We start from the raw sequence: 23,195 nt of genomic DNA, 5'->3' as shown, positions 1-23,195 counted from the left end.
TGCATATCTGATGAAGTTTGCATTTTTTCACACAATTTTTTTATTTTTAAAGTCTACCCATATTGGTACATGTAAATCAAGTATAATCACTTTAACTGTTCAACATAGTGTTTCATATATATAAAAGATGTATTTTTTCATTACTCCACCAATAACTATTCAGGTGAGTTCCATTCCCTTAGGGTCCCTACCAGTTCTTTAGTAAACATCTTTGTATACGTCTCACCCATGCAAAATGTATTCCAGGTGTATGTCTAGATGTGCAATCATTCAGTTGAAAGATCAGTCTTACTATATATTGCCAAATCACTCTCCCAGGGGCTTTACTGAGGATTAGAGATTTCTCTTTAACTGCTTCTTCTCTCATATAATATAAATTTAATTTTAAGACATAAAAGACTTTAAAACGCAGAATAAATACACTGTACCGGTACAGTGTAAATAAGGGGTGTGTCTAATGACATTCAAGGTCTCAGGGATTTTCTAGTTGTCCAGTCATGAATTGAACATACCCTGTGTACCGAGGCACGTAGGAGCTTCTGTGAACAATTTGAGAGCAGGTACCATGCCTCTCATAAAAATTCCTGTGTGCAGTGCCTGCAGAGTAGTACATGTCAGTGATAAAGTAAGTGAAATTATACAGATGAAGAGAGGCATGGTCTCCTCAAGAAATTTAGAGTCTAGCTGGAGTTATATATACGTATGAGAGACACATTTATGAAGCAAACTAAGAGTAGTAAAAATATAATTTGTACAAATAGCTTGAAAATTAAATGGAAACAGTATATGTTGAAAAAAATAAGTGAAATCAAACTGCGTGGTAATCCCACTCTTTTTCTTGCCCTTTTATTCTCACCTTAGACCTAAATATTCAGAGAAACAAGTAATTAGAGCACTTAGCCAACACACTGAAAAATAAGGATAGAGGAAAAACAGCCTTCGAGCATATACTGGGCCGGAGGAGACTCTGGGGTCAGGTGCTGGGTGGACATCCAGGCACTTTTAGACATGCCCCAAACACCTGCCAGTGTGCTGCCTGGGACTGTGGCAGCTCAAAACAAAGCCACACATGTGAGGAGCTTTTCACACTTTCCCATATTCAGCATTTTCATGAACATTTCATGCCATCTCATACGTGGAGCTTACTGAATTCTGATCCTGCGCCATAACTCTTAGTCCCATAGAAGTCCCCAAGCAAGGGTGCGTGAACAGATGCAGTGTGCACCCCGGGGAGTGCTCAGGATGGGAAAAAAATCTGAGGTGTATAGCATTAAAGAGATTATAGCAGGCTCAGGATTGAAGTGTGTTTTGCATGTGCTGAGTGTTTCAAGGAATTCCCACCGGGCTCATTGATAACTGTCACCCCTAACATTTAGCGTCTCACAAGTCAGGACAGCATGTTAACTCCTTGCCAGGAGCCTCTTCACCTCCAGCTATTGGATTTTTCACCTGTGGGAGTGAAACTCCTGAAATGGAGATTGGCAGTAAAAATAGTTGTGTGTATGTGTGCGTGTGTTTTTAATAACTAGTTTTGCTGGAGCCATAATGTAAATCTAGGAATTCTGGTTTCTTCTATGGACACAGTATTGTTACATGTCACAGAGAGGCACCATAGGAAAAGTTAGATTTATTTTCAGAATTTGAATCAGAGTGTGAAGAGGAGAGGGGAGAACATGCAGTGGCTGAGAGGAGAAGATCAGCAATGTGGGGTGATGAGGGCTTGCAGATTTGTGGAGCTGGAGCAGAGCACCTACTTGGAAGAAAAATGAAGGCCAGATTATGGGGGGGACTTGAATGTCCAGCAGTGGCAGTAGTTCTAATGGACAATGGAAGAGGGCAACAGACGGGTCAAGGATGGATGACACATTGAAAAGTGTCCTCGAAGCTGTTTGGTGTGGATTGGAGTGTGAGGGAGGCCATTCATGACAGGTGGAGGTCCAAGTAGAGGTTGTCGTGAAGGAGACAGGGAAGGGGAATAACAAGGCAGAGACAGGCCCCTCAGCTCCCAAAGGCCTGCGACAGGATGCGGTGCTAGTGATCTTGTGGAAAGACTGAGAAATGCTTTTGGGAATGTAATCTTAAATTTGGTTCAGCAAAGCAGGCCTTGATAAATGCAAGAATTATTTATTTCAGGTAGGAAGATATTAGTGATGTCTTTATTTTCATTTCCAGAAGGTGTATACTAGAATATAAGGTATGTTAGTTAGCAAAACTCTGTGTGCCAGAGTTATTAACTTCCCATGTTTTTGGAACAAAAATTCTGACTGCTTCTAAGACATTGCTACTGCAAGTGTGGTTTGGGGCCCAGCAGCATCAGCATCATCGAGGGGCTCATTAGAACAGAATCTCAGGCCTCCGTCCAGGCCACGCAAATGAGAATCTGCATTTTAACAGGAGATCAGAATGTACTTTCAAGTTTGTGAAGCACCGTTCCAAAACACTGTCTTCTTGTGACTTTTAAAAAAAATTTATAACTTAAAAAAGTTTTGATATATTAAGTTTTGGGTTGTTTTTCCACAAGGCTCTAAAAAATGCCAAGAATAGCATTTTAAAAGTGTTTATAGGATCAGTTATAGAATGGATTAGTTAGCAACAAATATGTATTTATTCGCTGTCGGTCTTTCCCTCCAAAACATCAGCTCCATCGAAGAGGTCTTGTTTCAGTGCCTGGAGCAGCGCTTGGCACATATAGGTACTCAAAAAATATATGTGATATCTTTAAAAAGTAAATGGGTGAAAATTAAATATTAATATTTTAAATTACTTTTGTGTATACATTTAAAAACTAAGTCTTAGGCTGATTAAAACTTTTCAGATCGTGAAGGACATAAATGCTTCTTTATTGTTAATTTGGAAAAGAAAGAAAAGTAGAAAAGAGAAAAATCACTTTTTACTACTGTTACCCATAGATAACATTTTAAGATATTTCCTTTCTTTAATGTTTTTACATAGTTTCTTATACTGCATATATACTTTGTATTCTGCTTTTTCACTTACTATGACAGTAACTGGCTTATTGCATGATTACTATGCAGCAGGCTTTAAACTAGGCATTTTAGATATTTCTCTTGTGTACTTATTACATCCATATAAGGCAGTATAATTTACCTCAAATTTTCAAATAAGGAAACAGGCTGAGGATTTATATATCCTGCTTGTGGTCACATAGCCAGTGATCAAGTTAAGATTTTAACTGAGGGCCATTTTCTAAAGCCCATGCTTTTTCAAACATATTGGAGTAAGCATTTTCTTAGTTATTACATTTTTTTTTTTGGCATAAAATAGTATTTTGCTAGGTGAATATATCATAATTGGTCTAACAGTCTCTATTTTTCAACATTCTCGTATTATTTCTTGATACTATGTACAATACAATGAACATCTTTATATGGAAATGTTTTTCTGCGTTTTATTTTTCTTAGGGTAGATTCTTAGAAATATTTTTAATTCTCTCAATAGATAGAAAAACAGATATAGAACTGTCCCAGAGGTTTGTAGCAGTTTTCATTTCCATCAGTCACTGTAAATGTTATGTTGTGTATTTGAATGAATATGGGCAAAGTAATATGTCAGCTAAGCTTCTTTAAAAATCTGTTTGAGAGGGGAGGGGAGAGTGGGAAAATAAAAAAGTAAAATGTTAAAAAAATATATAAGCTTGGACAAAAAATTGTAAGGGTTGTACAACTTTGTGAATATGCTAAAAGTCATTGACTTGTACACTTTAAAATATCTGACTGCTTTTTTTTGTTTTAAGGTTTTTATATTTGACTTTTATGTCATGAAATTCAATGGCTATTTTTACCGAAATTTTAGCAGTCTCTAAATTATCAGTTTCTATATTATATAGAATTTTAGCATGACTCAAAGCCTTAGTTTAATAAAGTTCAGAGTTTGTTAAGAAGATATACATTGACACTGATTTACATTTCTTATGCTCAGAATTCTTTTCATAAATTGTGAGTTTTTTGTTATACAACTTATTCAACTTTAATATGTATTTAATATCATTTTTTTCTTCTCAAATACTGTGACATCCATATCATTCTCAGACTAGGGTATTGTATTTCTTTTTTTCCCCTTTCTTTCTCCCTCTCTTCCTTTTTGTAGCAGAAAGGCTAATATAGTATAGAGAGGAAGGGCTGTGTGTATTACAACAGCAAAACCAACCAAACAAATCTTTACTTACGTGTAGCTTTGTTTGATACTTTAATAAAACTATTGAAGCAGGAAATATTTCCTATTGTTTATTTTAGAATCAGAAGAGATCATTATAAAATATAACGGCTGTATATTGGAGACAGGACCAGTAGAGGAAGATAATGAAAGTATATGAAAGGAGAATGCTCTTGCTCATTTAGCCATGTTTATTTGATATATTGCCTTTCTATTTTTATCTGTGGTGTAGCTTTCCCAAATATCACAGCATCTTTGGCAAAAGAACACTGGTTTCTCTTCAAATCACGTAGGTCTTTTGCCTTCTAATCTGGCAAAAGAAAATTTAATTCTGTTATTGAACAGAATCTCTTTTAGATAGGTTTATCTGTTACTTTTATGTATAATTTTGTGGTCTGATAACGCCTCTCAGTGAATTTGGAAAACAAATATGTACGTGAACTTTACACAATATGTTACAAAGTTTTGCATTTTTGATATCCTTGATAAACTATAAGTAAAACATTAATAGTTGCATAAGCAGTACTGGCTTGTGAGGGTGAATTGATTTTGTTAAATTCAGTGAAGTACCCTATTTCTGACTTCTTTAAATAAATGAAGTGTTTTTACTTGTTGCCCTTTTCCATTTATGCAAGGCTGTACATAGCCTGAAGGAAGTCATGCCAGTATGAGTAGAAAATTAAAGGGCTTTGCCATTTTGATTTGAATTACTTGTTTTAAAAAGAATGATGTGATGAACATTTGAATTAAATGTAAATTTTTAGTTAAAACAAGAAACTTTTTTCTACCTGTTATTCTGGAATAGCAATTAATTTTAGTGTAAACTTTATTTGAGTAGCTATTACTTTTTGTGCATTATAATTGTTTATTAAAAAATTAAAATGGTATTTATCTTTTAAGATAATACTTTCATGAGAAGTATTAGTGATTGCTGTTTTGAGTTTGTTTTTTTCTAAGCGAGCTTTTCAAATGCAGGAAGTTCTTTTTAGGCTGGGGTTGACTATAATTCTAGGTAAAAAATAGATTTGTTACTTTCTATTATAGGATATTTTCTTTGTGAAAACCACAGGTAATTATTTAAATTGTTACTATTTTAAAATACAGTTATAAAATGAACATATCAATACAAGATTATGTAGTTCTTAAGATGTTTGCTAACTCAAGAGAAAATTTTATAATTATGTCATAAAAGAAGCCCTAGTTTAGAAACTGCCTTTATAATGTCACTATAAATATTTTTTAGAATTCTACAGGTGAACAGTTCAAGAAATATGCTTGTAGAATGATGTTTTAAGGAGAGCTTGCAATAAGGGGAGGAAATTATTTTAAGTATTTTGTATATTCCAGAAACTCTGCAAGTATTAATCTTGTATTCAGAAGAAGCTTGTTAGGCATGGAAAAGATCTGACCTTCCTTATTCATTAACTTCATTCAATAAAGACATATTTTACCTACTATTTTAGTGAACTTCACTCAGAAAAACAGCTTTATGACAAGAAATGAAATAGAAACAATTTCACCTATCACATAGCCACATTTACTGTTCAACATACAGATATCATTTTCTCTTCTTTTAGTTATTCTTTCTGCTCATTTGTTTGTCAGGAGACTCATTCACTCGTTCATTAATTTATTCAACAAGTACTCATTGAAGGCCTTCTAGAAGCCAGGTGCTGTGCTAGGCACCATTCTGGTGGGAAAGCAGTACTAGTATGTGGGTAGTACTGGTATGTTCTGAAAGGCGAAGGCTAAGGAGCAGTGTGAGCCCAGAGGAGGGCTCAGTCTGAGCTGAGGGACCGGGGAGGGTGCTTTGGAACCAGCACCTTTTGGACTGAGGCCTGGAGGACGAGCAGGAGCTAGTGAGGAAAGAAGTAGAAGGTCAGTGACTCAGGCAGGGGAACCCCATGAGCCAAAACCCAAGGTAAGAGAGCTTTGATATTCCCTTCTCAGTTTTTGATCTTGATTTGGTAATTTTATAGGACAGTAATAATGGAAAAGGAAATATAATGGAAATATTTTCTATTTTCCCTGTTTTTGTCTCAAGACAAACTTAATTTTTATGTAGATATTTTATACCCTAAATATCAACTTGCTAAATAGTCTGTCATGTTAATTAGACCAGTTAATTCTAACTCAAATTCTTTAGACGTTGAAAGATGGGAAATCGGGGTCAAAGTTTTTCTGGCTTTCAGTTTGCTCAGCCTTTTCACATCTCCCTCCTCACAGGCCTGGCTGGTTGTGTGCTGGGCCAGCATTTAGGACTCTCTTGAGGGGTAGCACTCAGCCCTCCCGGCAGCCGGCTCTCGACTCCCCAGCCTCCTACCTCAGGCTGAGCCCTCCGTGTCCTCTGTCCTGTTCACCATTTCTCTTTCATAGTTGTTCCCCAAATCTCCCTCCACCCCAAGTTCTAGGGCATAGCCATCAATTTGCAGGCTTTTTCTTTGTGGGATACCAGAGACAAGCCTAAAAAGTGAAACCGTGTTTTTGCCATGCAGTTGTAGAACCAACCTGTATTTTAAATTACCGTAGTGGTTTTGAGGAGTATCTTAGTATATGCAGGGGAAGCGTTCTTAAAGTATGTACGTCCTAGAAATGTATCAATCAGAGCAATCATCTGTAGGAAGTAAGGATCAAGGGCCTAGTGACTTTTTTCCAGAGTGCTGTGTAGAGTGACATTAATTATCCACCTGTAGATAATTAGGACTTCAAGCTGTAGGAAGATACAGACTGTTGAGGCGCCTGCTTATTACTCTGTGGATAAGAGACCAAGAGTCTCAACCTGCCCCTAGAAGTTCTCCCATGCTCTGTTACAAGCTGTTGGCGTCACTGCTTCCGATGAGTCTTTCATGGCTTCTTGGCACCAGACGGTGAATTACAGGGTCATTTTCTGATAAGATGCAAGGCCACATCACAAGCAATTAAAATGAATGGTAAGGCATTCCAGTGGCTGTGAGTAGAGACATTGCTGCACACACAGCCACTACTCCTGAGGGCTGGCATCTCTCCTGGCCCGAGGGTGCCCCTGACCTGAAGTGGGGTCCCCCTGGGGACAGCTGGTGGTACACTGAAGACTCGCAAATCCCAAGAAGGGTGGGCACATGTAAATATAAGTCTGAGTGGAAGACCAGACCTATTCCAAACACTCATAAATCAAATAGTCATAAACTAAATGTGGTGATCAGTGTTTTTGGAGACATGCTGTCCTTCAGATAAAAAGTTGGCCAAGAATCATGCTTTGACTTGTTTCTGAAAAGAATAGACTTTCTATGAAATTCCTCACTGCTATCTTCTGATAAAGGGAACAAACAAATTATTTTTCTTAAAGCAGTTTTTATGGGCTTATATCGGGTAATTTTTTCGACTTGTGGGGGAAGGTCCATCATGAAGTGTGGATTTTATAGGAGATGGTTGGTTTATTAAACAGATATGTATTGGTGACCTGTTACATGACAGGTTGTGTCCTGTGTGGTCAGGACAGAGGCACATAGCAGAAATGGGATTCCCATTCACAAAGAACATCCATTTATTCAAACAAATGAGATAAGTATCAAATAATAATAAGTGCTTTGCAGAAAATTTATAGAGATGTAATAAAGAGTTTTTGGGCTTATTCTCTTGAAAAACACTAAAGAAGAGGATATCATAGTTGGCAAGTAGCCTTTTTTATATTTCATTAAATTTGATTTTGGAAGATGACTTTGAGAGTAAAATGAGCAAGCATCTACTCACTTTCCATCACTATTTATTATTACTGGAATATTTTTTTCTAGCAACCCAACTGGACTTGTATAGACAACGTGAAGAGCATGAGTGTTCTTCATCTTCGTATCTCCAGTCCATAGCATAGCGCCTGCTGCATATTTAGTGTTCATCAAATATATTTTGAATGGATGGATGAAACAAGATTAGATTTTTTAGAATTTTTTCTGTAACTTTGTGTATAAACAGGTCATTTTCATTTTAAACTGGAGAATGTTATCTGGTTATGACTGGGATATGTGAGCTTAAAATTAAATATCCTGTTTTTTAAAAAAAGTTTTAAAAATGTATAGTTTTCTTTTAGATAACTTTGTTGATGGGGGCAAGGGACAACCTGGAAAACCATCCATGATTTCTTCAATCTTTATAGTAAATTAATTGTATAACTTGCGTTGGGCCCGATTTCTTAATCATGTTTCTAATCATTTGCCTTGGGTAGAGTTGACACTTTACTCCTTCACTGAGCAGACTCAGAGCTGGCTGTGCACTATGGGAAGCTGCTTTAAAATTGAAAATTTATCATGGAGAATTAGAAGATGTGGAGCAGTGGGGTGCAAGGAGCCGGGCACCTAACTCACAGACCTGTTGGGGGGACGATACTTAGTGAATGGGATACATCCACTGGGATTCCTATGGAAGGAATTTAACTTCCTAGAAAGACCGCAAATAATGAATTTTATATTGTAATCTGGTTCATAACAAGCTTCAAAAGGGAACGTTCTACCAGTGCTCTCCGATCATGTGTGAGACCTAAGGAGTGATATATGTGGCACATAAAGGGAGCATTTGTAGTACTTTTTTCACTAAGATGCTTTCAGAATAATTAGATTTTTCCTTTTGAAAAATAATAACGATTGTAAGTCATGTCAAGAAAAATGCTTTAAAAGAACCTTTTTCACATTTTATTTTCCTCACCACCCTCTGAGGGAGAGTACTTTTATTCCTAGACCTGTGGTCTATAGTTTTTCCTTCATCACTTCACAGGAACCTTTCTCTTTTCTGCACATGGCAGATGCTCTTTTTAAAAAACGTTTGTTGAATGAATGCTGCAGAGACGAGGTGCTGAAAACATCGCTGTTCTTTCTTGCTTTCACAGTATGAGTAAAGATAAATGCTTCTGTCTCTTTGGTCGGTGAATGAGAAAAACTATGCTCTTTGACACTGATGGACCCGACATCTTTTCTGTATTATAGCTGTAGCATTTTCAAATTAAGATTGAGGCCTCCAAATAATTCACCAGAATAGTTTCCAATTTCTGAGTGGCATTAAAAAGTAAGTTCAATATATTTGGGAAACATAGTTTATTGCAGAAGAACCAGATTAATCTTGTCTGTTGTTTGTTAACACAGTGTCCTCTCAGAGAACTTGAAATACAAAGCAGTAAAAATTGAGCCAGTCGGCCAAGAAGCACAAGTACAATTTAAGGGAATTCTGTGTTCAGGGGCCAGTGTTCTGTGAAATTTAAACACTTCAAGGCTTTATCTATTTAATAGTGACTTTGGCCTGTTTTAGTTTTTAAGCTTTCATTAAACTCCTTATTATAATGCTTTTTAATTATTTTTCTTAAGGAGGCGGAGAGGAATCCGCTAGGTAAAGGGAAGATTGTTAAAAATGAAAATGATATGTAAATAAGATAATTAGTTCAAATGGCAAGACAGTGTATGGTTCTATTTGATGTCCTACTGCCTTTTTAAAAATAATTTTGAAAAGGATGCGTTTAAAATTTTATTTTCTTACACAGATAATATAAAAATAATGCCCAGATCATTTGCATTTGTTTTTGGTTAACGATCAAAAACTATTTGTGAGACTCACCTCATATGTGTCTCTCTCTTCTTTTGGGCAGTTTATTAGCCTTGTGTTAATGGTTCCCTAGGTCACAGCTGGGCATAGTGAGGCTTTAGCTTGTCACTGAGTGAATAACTCACTCCCATGTAGCAGGCTTTGGCTGTTTTGCTATTGAATTGCCCTGTTATTCTGTTTGTTTGCCTGGATGATATATTCTGTTGAGAAATTGTACCAAAGCAACAGCTATATCACAGGGAGTATTGAGAACAAGTAAATTGACTTAAATGATGTATTTTTCTCTGTAAGAGGTGTCTAAAAGTAGTGAGAATGTCTGTGGTTTTATTACTGAAACAGAGGTGATGATTACTGCAGTTTTAATCGTGACTGTTTATCTCCTCACAAACACGCATCTATCACTGAATAAAATAACCTTTAATCTTATTGCCCCTCACAACAAATACTCATTTTTTATTGTTGATACATATTGACTGTAATGTAAACAGAACTTTTGTTTTTACATTAAATTTGGTCAGGCATTTTTCTAGGCCATAATATTCTATCAGAAGATTTTATGAGGCATTTATTTTATTGTAGATTTTCTCCATTTTCAGAAATTTTAAATTGTGAAAAATAAATATGACAAAGTTTACCCTCTAACCATTTTTAAGAGTATAGTTCAGTAAGGTTATGTACATTCATATCATTGTGCATCCCATCTCCAGAACTGTTAGCATCTTGCAAAACTGAAACTCTATACCCCGTAATAACTCCTCATTCCTTCCTCCCCTGTGCCCCTGGCAACCACCATTCTATTTCTTGTCTCCCTAAATTTGACTGCTTTAGGTACCTCAGATAAGTGGAATAATATAGTACTTTTCTTTTTGTATCTGGCTTGTTTCACTTAGCATAATAACATCTTCAAGGTTCACCCATGTTGCAGCATGTGTCAGAATTTTCTTCCTTTTTAAGGCTAAATAATACTCCATTGTATGTATATATGTATGTATGTATGTGTGTGTGTGTGTATATATATATATATATATATATATATATATATATAAACAAACTATGGTATATAGTTTGTTTATATATATATATCCATTTGTCTTTATCCATTTGTCTTTCTTTAGACACTTGGTTTGCTTCCACCTTTTGGTTCTTGTGAATAATGCTGCTAGAATACAAGTGTACAAACATCTGTTTGAATTCCTGATTTCAGTTCTCTGGGGTATATACCCAAAAGTGAAATTGTTGGATCATATGGTATAGTCCCCCATACCCATGGGTTCTATATTCATGCTTTCAATCAATGGCAGATCAAAAATATTTGGAAAAAAAGTTACCTTGTTGCTGACGTGTACTACATAGTTAGGCCTTCGATGGTTGCATCTGAACTGAACATGTAGAGACTTTTTTGTCGTCTCCTAAAAATGCTGTATAACAAGTATTCACATAGCATTTACATTGTATTAGGTGTTATAAATAACCTAGAGGTGATTTGAAGTATATGGGAGGATGGGCATAGGTTATATGCAAATACTACGCCATTTTATATAAGGGACCTGAGGATCTGTGGGTTTTGGCCCCGCAGGGTGTCCTGGAACTGAACCCCTGTGGATACTGAGAGGTGATTATAATTCTAAGTTTTTGAGGACCCACCATACTGTTTTCTATAGTGGCTGCACCATTTTACATTTCCACCCACAGTGTGCAAGCATTCTCTTTTACGTACATCCTCACCGACACTTGTTATTCTGTTATTTTGGTGGTAGTCATCCTAATGAGTGTGAGGTATTATCTCATTGCTGTTTTTGTTGGCATTTCCCTAATGATTTGTAATGTTAATCATCTTTTCATGTGCTTATTTATATATCTTCTTTGGAGAAGTGTCTATTCCTGTTATTTGCCCACTTTTTGAATTTTTTGTCACCATTGAGGTGTAGGAGTTCTTCGTATTGTCTGGATATTAGCCCATTATCAGACATATGATTTGCGAACATTTTCTCACATTCCATAGGTTACCTTATCACTGTTGATGGTGTCTTTTGATGTGTAGAAGTTTTTTATTTAATCTAGTCCACTTTATTTTTACTTTTGTTGCATACTTTTGTTTTCACATCAAATAAATCATTTCTAAACCCAAGTGTAAAATTTTTTTTTAACTCAACTTTTCCCTATTTTGGACAATGTTGCAATGAATGACTTCGCACACTTAACTTTTTCCTTTGTTGATATTATTTACTTCATTTTCAGAAAGAAAAATAGACTACTGAACCAGTTTCGTCCCCTTAAAGCCCATTTTTTGAGATACTGGGCAGAGCAGAGGATAGCACTTGTCCTGTTAGCAAAAATTGTGTTTCTGAAGGCAAGGTGAGAGGCATCTTGTAGGTAGCAGGCAAGGATACTGCTGAATATCCTATAATGCAAAGGACAGCCCTCAACAAAAATTAATGTGGCCCAAAACGTTAAGAATGCCACTGTTGAGAAATCCTGATTTAGGTATGTGAAGTACTAAGGGCTTGGCTAGGGTACCATGAATAATTAATAGCCATGGCTCTCAGAAACCTAATTTTAGTCAAGAACAAGAAGCACATGTAGGAACACTAGGCCCCGGTTTTAGCTTCTTTCATTTCTCAAATGGCAAAGTGTAAACATATAAGCAAGGAAAGGGAAAAGGAGAAAGCCACAATGATCACTTGATTGAGAAGTGTCCTGAAAGGCGGAGTCTGTGTCATTCATTTCTTCACTGATTCATATGTGTCGAATGCCCTCTGTATGTAAGGCATGATAATGAGAGATGAGGCAGAAAATAGCTTTCCAGAGGGGACGCTGATATACAAACCAAATTATATAGTGGGATGGGAGCCTATAATGGTATGTCTGTGTAGAGCCGTTGAATGAGAAAACTAATAGCTGTTCTGGTTGGAGGATGTAGGGATAACAGACTTCACCGTGCGCTGATAGGTGTGCTCTTTGAGCTCGGTTTATGGGTATGAGTGCTAGTGGGGGATTCTTCACAAGTGAGTTGACCGTCCTAATTTTTTTTATAACTTTATCCTATTAAGTGGTGGTGAACAAGCTCTTATTATTCACTGTAGAAACTGAGTAGGTACTAAGTAGATGTAAAAACTTATAGCAGAAGGTTAATATTACAAATGGAATTCCTGATACCCCCTTCTCCCTCCCTTTTCCTTCCTCCCTTCTCATTCTTACATCACACTCCTAAGAAAAACAGATGTGCATACCGTTTGACTCAGCAGTGCTACCTCTAGGAATTTATCCCGTGAATATATTTGGACTTGCTTGCAAAGATGTATGTACAAAGATGTTCATCTGAGCAGGGGGTATATGTATATATGTACATATATGTGTATATACATATTAATGTGCATGTTCTCCCTCACATACTCACTCCCCATGCCCCAAGCAAACACACACTCACTTTGAACACAAACTAAATTTCCAATAGAGGATTGACTAATACATCATTCTTGCCTTTTTAAAAATCATGAGCATGTATTATTTACTTAATAAAAAATTGGTGAAATTATTTTCTTTAAGAAGGCAATTCTAACTTGTTTTCCCTTTTAGTTCAATTTTATAGAGCTTTGGGGGCTGGTTGTGAATTTGAAGCAGAAAGTTTATATTCTTTAAATTCAATTGATGTTAGTTTGATTTGGTTTCATATTTGGCTTACATATAAAATTGGATAATGACTGCTTCCCAGTGGGGAATTGACTGACTCTAGGGAGGTATTCTTAAGGTTCTTTGGATGGGCTAAGTGAATTTGCAAGGTCTAACTCAGTGGTAAAACCTTTTGATCTACTCTGTTTTTTGTGTGCGAAGTTTTGAATACATTTTGCATTTTTAAAATGGTTATTAATTGTCTTTCCTTGGCTATGGGTTTTGCAGATGTTGGATTAGTTTACTAAGGCAGTCTCTTATGATTTGAATTAACGTTTGCCTAGCTTTGAAGAAGCAGAGGCAGATACTATCTTGGCAGACAGATGTGAACCTCCTTGCCTCTTCACCTTTTTGCTTGAAAACTTTAACTTCTATCCAATTATTAGGACTATATTGTGATCCTGATATAGCAAATGTTTTTAAAATAAAAGTTCACAATAAAAATAATTTTATTTTGTTTCCTTAACAGAAATCATAGCCCGTTAATGAGTTTTGGAGCCAGCTTTGTCAGTTTTTTGGTAAGTCAATATGGGGAGAGGTATTGGCATGAAGGAAATGATGAATAGATTACATATGTCTTTTAGTGGCTACTAGCTATATAGATATACTATTGTGAAAGATCTTCTGGAGTTTAAAACTGGAATAAAGTTCTTGACTATTAACTAACACCTATAAGATATCCTCTTCCTTCCTAATGTTAAAAATAAAATGTTTATATCTTATATTTTGTTTTTCCCAACCAAAATCCATTTTAAATAAAAATGTAATTGAAAGATCTTTCCAAAAATTAAAGCTACATTAGAGTTAAAAAAGTCAAACTTCAGATAATAAAGATTTGCTCTAAAATTATTGAGAAAATGTAGACAAATTAGCAGAAAGCTCAAGTTTGTTAGTTATTATAGCATTTTTAAGTGTACTTTATTTAGGAATTGAGGGAATAAGTTGCAATTAGGTTTTAAAATAAACTGGGCAATGTAAAAAAGTGTATGGTTTTATTTTTCAGAAACACTTTTCATATAAACTACTTTCAAACACATAATTTAAAAAAAACACATCATAGAATTGTATAATAGCAAAAAAGTAATGAGTAGAGACTCAGAGAAGTAAATGGTGAAAGCATTTAGATTCCAGATTTAGAAAGATGTCAGCAAATGGGTATGTTGTGTGCACCCTGACAGCACCCAGCCACAGGCACCAGGCTAGCTTGTGGTGACATGAATTTTCGTTCAAGCTATTTATTTTCTCTCATTTCCAGGTAATACAACAAATTTTTAAGGCATACTGTTTGCAAGAAAACATAGCTCCTCACCTTAAGGAGAATGGTACTGGGTGGGTGGGAACTGTAACAGGAGTGAGACACAGCCAGAGGCTTGGCTGGGTGTGGGAGGCGAGTGGGGAGGACAACTGTAGCAGGGTTGAGATTTGGTTGGGAAAAAGAGTATGGTGGGGAGATTTAGGCAAAGGTGGCTATGGTTAGGTTTAGCTAGACCGGAGAAGTAGGTTAAAGTACTGAGGAGGCCCAGAATGCCAAGATGAGGCTGGCAGAATGTGATAAGGAATGGAGAAGTACATACAATGAGTTCATTAGGGCCTTCTAAGAACCTGGTATCTTGGCTCTGCCCATTCATCTCAGAAAACTCAGATCTACTGGGTGAAAGTAGCAGGTTTTGCCCCTACCCAGTAAAATGTGGCCTGAAAAAAGTCAACCGGGATCATGTGCTTGGAACAAGCTGTCAGTGGAATTTTTCACTGTGGACAACATAATATGAGTTCCTTATAAGTGAATCCATTGGAATTGCTGTTCATGAAAAGACTGGTTTTCAAAGGACACCTACTAGCTGATGTTTCATTAGCATTTTTGTGCAATACTTGATGGAGCCAGGGATCTGTGTGTGGGTAGAATGTACTTTTCAGTGAGACTCTGTTACAAAAACTGAATTAAGTAGACCAATCAGAAATTACACAGGGTTTTTGTTATTGTATTTATAACAAAAAAATTGTAGAACAGCAATTGCAAGGAAATTTATTACCATGTATTTTTTATGCTGATGTAATAGAAGTATATTCCTACTTCATATTGAGATTATAATTTTTAAAAATGAATAGAGTATGTTGTAATATTCTCATTCTTTTACTTGCAACAAATAAATGTTTTTACAGTTTGGAGTTTTGTTGTAATAAATTGACCTAAATCTTCACACACCGATTCATTCATTTCTTCCTTATTTCTTTCATGGAAGAATGCCATGATGACATTTGAGGAAGAAAAAATGCAGTTGGCATGTGATGACTTAAAAACTACAGAAAAGCTGTGTGAAAGTGAGGAGGCTGGAGTAATTGAAACAATCAAGAATAAAATTAAGAAGAATGTAAGTACTATGCCCTTAGGTTATGAACTGTGTACCACTTATTTAGGACATTGCTTATTTACTTGGTTTTTGGTATTTAGAATATGGCTGAAAAAATCCTACACAGAATTCTAGCAAATTGAATACAACAATACATTAAAAAGGTTATACTTCATAATCAAGCAGGGTTTGATTTCCAGGGGCACAAGGATGGTTCAACATACATAAATCAATCAGTGCGATATATCATATAAATGAGAATCATGTATCAGTAAATACAGAAAAAGCATTTAACAAGCTACAACATCCATTTATGATTAAAACAATAAAATAGGCACAGAAGGAAAGTACCTCAATATAGTAAAGACTATATATGACAAACTCATGTAATATTCTTAATGATGAAAACTGAAAGCTTTTCCTTTAAGATCAGGAACAGTACAAGGATGCCCCCTCTCACCACTGTTATTCAACATAGTATTAGAAGTCCTAGCCAGAGCAATCAGGCAAGAGAAAGAAATAAAAGGCATTCAAATAGGGAATGAAGAAGTCAAATTGTCACTTTTTTGCAGACAACATGATTTTTTATATAAAAACCCTAAATATTCCACCAAAAAACTATTAGAAACAATATAGTAAAATTGCAGATTACAGAATTAGTGTACAAAAATCTGTCACATTCCTATATACTAACAATGAAATTTCAGAAAAAAATTTATTTTGCAATTGCAATGGAAACAATAAAATACCTAGGAATAAACTTAACAAATAGTGTAAAGGACTTATACACTGAAAACTACCAGACATTATTAAAAGAAATTGAAAAAGACACAAAGAAATGGAAAGGTATTCTGTGTTTGTGGATTGGAAGAATCAACATAGCTAAAATGGCTGTATTACCCAAAGCAATATACAGATTTAATGCAATCCCCATCAAAATCCCAATGTCATTTTTTCAAGAAACAGAACAAAAAATCGTCAGATTTGTATGGAACCACAAGACTGAATAGCCAAGAAGAAAAAAGAATAAGGCCAGAGATATCACACTCCCTGACTTCAGATTATACTACAGAGAGACAGAAATCAAAACAGCATGCTATTGGCAGAGAAACACACACACATACTAATGGAACAGAATTGAGAACCCGGAAATAAACCCACATATATATGGGCAAATTTTCAACAATGGAGCCAAAAACATACAATGGAGAAAAAAAGCCTCTTCGATAAATGGTTCTGGGAAAATTGGAAGGCCACATGTGTTTGTCACCATACACAAAAATTAACTCAAAATGGAACAAAGACCTAAATATAAGACCTGAAACAATAAAAGGAAACATAGGCACTAATCCATGGACCTTGGTCTTAGGAATTTGACCTCAAAGGCAAGGGAAATAAAAATAAACGAATGGGACTATATCAAACTACAAAGCTTCTGCACAGCAAAAGAAGCCATCAACAAAACAAAGAGGCAGCCAACCGAATGGGAGAAGATATTTGCAAACAACACCTCTATTAAGAGGCTAATATCCAAAATATGTAGAGAACTCATACAACTCAACAACAAAATAACAAAAAATCCAATTTAAAAATGGGCAGACACTTCTCCCAAGAAGACATATAAATGGCCAACAGGTACATGAAAAGATGCTCAACTTCATTAGCTATTAGGGAAATGCAAATCAAAACAACAATGAGATACCACCTCACACCTGTTAGAATGGCTGTCATCAACAAGACAAGCAGTAAGTGTTGGAGAGGATGTGGGGAAAAAGGAACTCTCATACACTGCTGGTGGGCCTGTAAATTGGTACAGCAACTATGGAAATCCATATGGAGTTTCCTCAACAAATTAAGAATAAAATTACCATATGACCCAGCATTTCCCTCTTCTGAGTATCTACCCAAAATATTTGAAAACATCCTTGAAGATATATGCACCCTGATGTTCATTGTGGCATTATTCATAGTGGCCAAGATGTGGAAACAACCCAGTGTCCTTCAATAGATGATTGGATAAAGAAGATGAGGTGTATGTATATGTGTGTGGGTATACACACACACACACACACACACAGGAATATTACTCAGCTATAAGAAAAGATTAAATACTGCCATTTGTGTCAACATGGATGGATCTTGAGACTATCATGTTAAATGAAGTAAGTCAAATGGAAAAAGTCAAGAACCATGTGATTTCACTCATATGTGGAATGTAAAAGTGAAAGCAACAAATGAGCAAGACAAACAAAAACTCATAGATGCAGACAACAGTTTAGAGGTTACCAGAGGGAAGGAGGGAGAGGAGAGGTAGAAAAGAGTAAAGCGGGTGACAGAAGGAAATTTGACTTTGAGTAGTGAGCACACAATGCAATATACAGATGATGTATTGTAGAATTGTATACTTGAAACCTATGTAATATTAACCAATGTCACTCCAACAAATTTAATTAAAATAATAGAATATGGCTGAAAGCACTAAATGTTTCTTACGGCTTTTGATTAAAATGTATTTCTTAAGAGAAGCTCCATTCTGTCATTAGAGCCAATCAGTGCATGTTCTTTTGGTATCTGAAAATTTCTTCTATCATGGGCTACATGGCAAAGACTTTTGTAATAAGGCTTTCATATATGTAATTCGAATACAGTGCATTTTGGCATAATTCAGGAATTCAGCTGTGTACCCATTTTCCTCCAGGCTTCACTTGCATTTGGTTACAAATAAGGTAACAGTAATATCATAATCTACTTTTCCTGAATTTTCTTTTACCTTCCAGTGCAAAAGTTTTAGGCCTCGGAGAGGCATCCGTTTACCCCTATTATTTCTACAATGCCTAGGTGTCTCACATATGTCACTCAATTAGCTGACAAACCAGTCTATCATAGTCATCAAAAGTTGCCTGTCTTCTGTTCCTTCATGTCAATCTAAGTTGCTTCACCTCTGCTCTTATGGTGTCCACCATGAAGAAGACACTGATTGGCTAAGGGTATTGTCTCCTAATGCTCCAGAAAGACTGGAGTTTTTCTTGATTCCTCTCTCTCTAAACCCAACATCTAATCATTGTCCAAGTCCTGTTGACTCTTTCTTAAATACCTCCTGAATTCATCTACTTCTCTCCATCCTCCTGCCATTTTCCTGAGTCAGCCACCATCTCTGCTTGCATAAGACAACCCTCCCTGGCATTTCTTCCTCTACTCTTACTGTTCTCTAGTTCATTCTCCATAATATAGTCACTAAAATTCAAATAATATGTTGTGGGCTTCATTTTCAGTGTCCCTGCCATTGCCATTACAATAAAGTCCAAGCTCCTTACTGTGGCTTACTTGGTGTTTACTTTTCCTCTGCCTAGAACATTCTCCTCCCTCTTGACCCGGTTTGTACTCATACTTCTTCCTAGATGTCATTTTCTCCAAGGACTCTTGCCTGAGCCCCCAAGCCCTGTTGGGTGTGTCTCTTACAGGTTCCCATAGTTCCTTGTACTTTTATACTTCAGAGCATAATAAGGTCAGCATTCCCTCATTAGACTGTAAGCTTATTTACATGCCTTCCCTCAGCATCTAATACCATGCCTAGCACATATGTTAATAGTTAACATTTGTAATGGGTCCTTGCATTTAAAAAACATTGTCACATTTTACAGTATCTCATTAGCCCTTCCAACAACCCTGCAGAGCAGATGCTATTACAAGCAAAGAAACTGAAGCATCAATAGATTGATTGACTTTTACCCAAGCAAACAAAGTGAGGAGTGCTGGGACTAAATCAGGAACCACTGTGACCATGATGAATTGTCCTAATCTAGAAAAAGGGGAGATTGGTCATTCTGTCATGTATACTATGTATACTACTGGCATATTTGCAAAAATCCTATAATTTCTGATATTGTGAAAAAATATGAAAGCTATTTTGCTTTTGTTAAAGTTTACTTTGTATTAAGAATGCAGTCTTCTATTTCAGAATGATTTTTCTTCATTTAGAAGCGTTCTCGATAATAAAGACCAACATCTTATAAAAAATAGGGTTTTTTGCTTTTACTTTTTGCTTATTTTGTTTGTTTTTGAAGGCCCGAAATTGTTATTCAATGCCTGAGCGTGAATTTCTTACTATACTTAAATGACCTACATTTTAACAGCCTTTAGTGAGGGCTATAAACTAGTATTTTGTAGAGGTAGCTATAACCTTAGAGATTAGGACTTAAATTTCGAGTTTAATTTGTGATTCATTTGAAGCTATTTTTAAATCCGGGATATTTTCTTCCTAACTAAAATGTGGTAAGTTTCCAACTCTCACATCTCAGTTTTATGCACTGAGGAACGCACCCTCATATCAGCCTTACCTGAAGGTAGATGGCTGCAAAGGTATCTACTGTGGGGAATGTTTTGTACATTTAGTGATTTTTATCTTGGATAAATAAGATCTTACATTGTTTTTAAAAAGGTAAAACTCTGAAGTTCTGTTGGCTTTCTTGTTTCTCATGAACTCAGTTTTTATTATTTAGAATATTTGTCTTTGCATTATAATGCATTTCAGCATTGTATTGTTAACAAAACAAAGCTAGACCTAGTAGGAAAATAGAACTTCAAGGTTTATAGTATAAATTTGGAATTGACTTTCTTTCAGTGGCTGCCATGTTTCAGGGATTATTTTCTACAATAAACAAATAGTTGTTTGGAAGGAGTATTCTTGTGAGTGACTTATCATCATGTACTTTCTTCCCACCAAACAGGTCGATGTCCGAAAATCCACCCCCTCTATGGTTGATCGGCTTCAGAGGCAGATAATCATAGCTGACTGTCAAGTATATCTGGCTGTGCTCTCATTTGTAAAACAAGAATTGTCAGGTATGCTGGGACGTTATTTTTCATGGCTTTTGCTATTCAGTGTACACAATTGGTAATACTCTTTTTTAAGAATGTCTCCTATTTCAATCTTTGAAAGTATATGGCACTTCTTTGGGGCATGATACTGATTTATTACTTGGATTTATAACTGTGGAAATTGAAACCACAGTTGCTTGAGGTGTGTTTAGTAGAGTGCTTTTAGTACCAAAGCCTGTGTTCATCCTCTTGTCTCAAGACTGTTCTCATACTTAGAGAAATTACCAGTGTGATAGATAGATAGATAGATAGATAGATAGATAGATAGATAGATAGATAGATAGATAGATATTTTTTTTGTGGGGATCAAGTTGTCATGATAACCTTTACAGTGAAATATAACTGGTTTCAATTGTTATTGAAGACATGAGCATATAGTAAAGATTTCATAATATACTTGAATGACTTACATTTTAACAACCTTTAGAGGGAGAGATAAAGTAATTTCTAAATTAGTTTGTTCAAGGGAAATACTTACTCTGATTTTGTAGCTTTAATATCTTGAGTAGTATAGACTCACATTGAGTTTCTAATAGCTTGCTGTAAGACTGTGCCTAACATTGACACTAATTCTTTTGTTTATGTGGTTACGTGTCTCTCTGATACTGATTGTGGAAACCTCCCACTTTGTTAGATAGGATTTACTTGGGAAAAAAAATTCAAAATGGTAATCAATTAAAATTCACTATCAGAAAAGCATTTTTTCCCAATCCTTAAATGAAGAAGGATGTATTGCTAAGTTTTAATATATACTTTTCTTACTGGACTACCAGGAAGTAGTTCTCTTCAATTCTCCTCTCTCTGTGTCTCTTCCTCTCTATCTCATACTTGAGGATGCTTTGTTTTTATTTGGCTCAAGTCAAAAGTGGAATTTAATTTTTCTAAAATTTGGACTTTCTAGATTTTATCCTTCTCTTGATGTACTATGATTGTTCTTTGGACTTTTGCTTTGGTTCAATTTTATATTTCTCTTTAATCCTCATCTCAGGATTTTCCCAATAACTTACTGACTTATATGGTCAGGGCTTCATAGTTCATATGAATTTTCTATAATGCAGTAGTATAAAATGTCCATTTGGAGTTCTATACTGATGTGTATGTTAAAAAGCAGCAGAACTATCTGGAACTCTTGCATCAAGAAAGGAACTCCAGTGTTTTCTGTGATCTGCTTTTCCTCACATTCAAGGACTTTTTTTTTTTTTTTAAGAAATAAGATTTATTAAAAATGTATTTTAGGAGAAGATGGGCTATGCTAAGGAAGACTGTAGCCCTATAAAATTTGGGAAGTAAAAATATAAAAGAAATAAGAGTATGCTCCAAGGGAGGAGTGAAGTCTCAGCAAAGAGGGCTGTAACCCCATGGAAGAGAGAGGTCTGCATTATATTAGGGCTATGATGGGTAGTTAAAAAGGTGATTGGCAAGTGAGGTCATTTTGATTGACACTTGGCTGCTCTATAACACTTTGCTTAGTGCGCATGCACTTACCCAGCCAATCTGTTATAATTAGATTCGTGAACTTCTGTGCATAAACATGGTATAATGATAGTATAATGAGGCTGAGGTTGTGGGCAGGTTAGGGTTGTACTTTCTGCACATGTGTCTGTGGCCAGATTAAACCAGCTATAAATTATGCCCCTCCTGTCCTTTGTCTCTGGGGATGCAGAAGGGATTCTCTAACTACTAGTAGGGTATTCTTTGGGTGGTCTCTAGTCTTGGCCTCTATTCCTTTGTTCCCCTCTATTCCTTTGTTCACTCATGTCTGATTAGCTCCCTAACATTTCCCCCTTCAAGTATTAGGGACTCAAATCATTGGGTCAAGGACTTTTTAAGGAGCTAATTTTAGCCATTGAGAAAAATGTTGAGAGAGTAGGATAAATCAATTGTAGTAAAATGTTTGGGAGATTAGGGTAAAGGGAATCTGGGAATTCTTTGTATTAATCTTGCAACTCTTCTATAAGTCTGAAAATATATAAAAATTTGAAAAGTGAGTGTAACCGTCCATTTGTTTATTCATTGGTTCATTTATCAAATAATTATTGAGCACACACGATGTACTAGAAACTATGTTACATGAACAAACATAGGCCATGGCACCTGTCCTCATGAAATTTAGAATCAACAGTTAGTAGTATTTATTTAAAAATTATTGTGATTGTAAAATTGCTAAATACTGTTATAGAGAATTGAGAAGATAGAGAAAAGTACGGAAGAAAGTAAGTCATCGCTAATCTCACTACTTGGAAAAATCACTCTATCGCTAATGACTTATTTTATGTTTCTATATCTTTCTTTTCCAAAATTGAATATAGAGTGCTTTGTATTCTGTTTTTCTCTCCTAGATTATATTATACATATTTCTCCTATAACTCAGTTTCAAAATATAATTTTAAATAATAGCATTAGTTTATCATATGAACATTTTATAATTTATTTAAATAATTCCTCTCAGACATTCAGGTGTTCTCTATCTTTTTTTTTTAGGTTAATTGTGAAGCCAGACCTGTTTTATATTTCATCTATAAACTGTATTTTTTCACAAATTACCTTTTGAAATGGCCTTTACTT

At 35.6% G+C, this 23,195-nt stretch overlaps 1 protein-coding gene across 2 annotated transcripts in view; it reads left to right on the top strand.

The window, feature by feature from the left end:
* TTC39C (tetratricopeptide repeat domain 39C) overlaps window positions 1–23,195 on the top strand; it is a 90,818-nt gene that overhangs the window by 25,162 nt on the left and 42,461 nt on the right. For both annotated transcript variants that reach the window (XM_011360431.2, XM_011360432.2), the window contains 3 exons: window positions 13,874–13,922; window positions 15,645–15,773; window positions 20,480–20,594. In XM_011360431.2, coding sequence (XP_011358733.1) covers window positions 13,874–13,922; window positions 15,645–15,773; window positions 20,480–20,594 — 293 coding nt within the window. The remainder of the gene's footprint in view (window positions 1–13,873; window positions 13,923–15,644; window positions 15,774–20,479; window positions 20,595–23,195) is intronic.

Source organism: Pteropus vampyrus, unplaced genomic scaffold (assembly GCF_000151845.1).
Source record: "Pteropus vampyrus isolate Shadow unplaced genomic scaffold, Pvam_2.0 Scaffold55, whole genome shotgun sequence".
In the NCBI taxonomy this organism is placed as follows: domain Eukaryota; kingdom Metazoa; phylum Chordata; class Mammalia; order Chiroptera; family Pteropodidae; genus Pteropus; species Pteropus vampyrus.
Note: the sequence above shows the minus strand (reverse complement) of the source record. Positions and strands in the feature narration are given on the sequence as shown.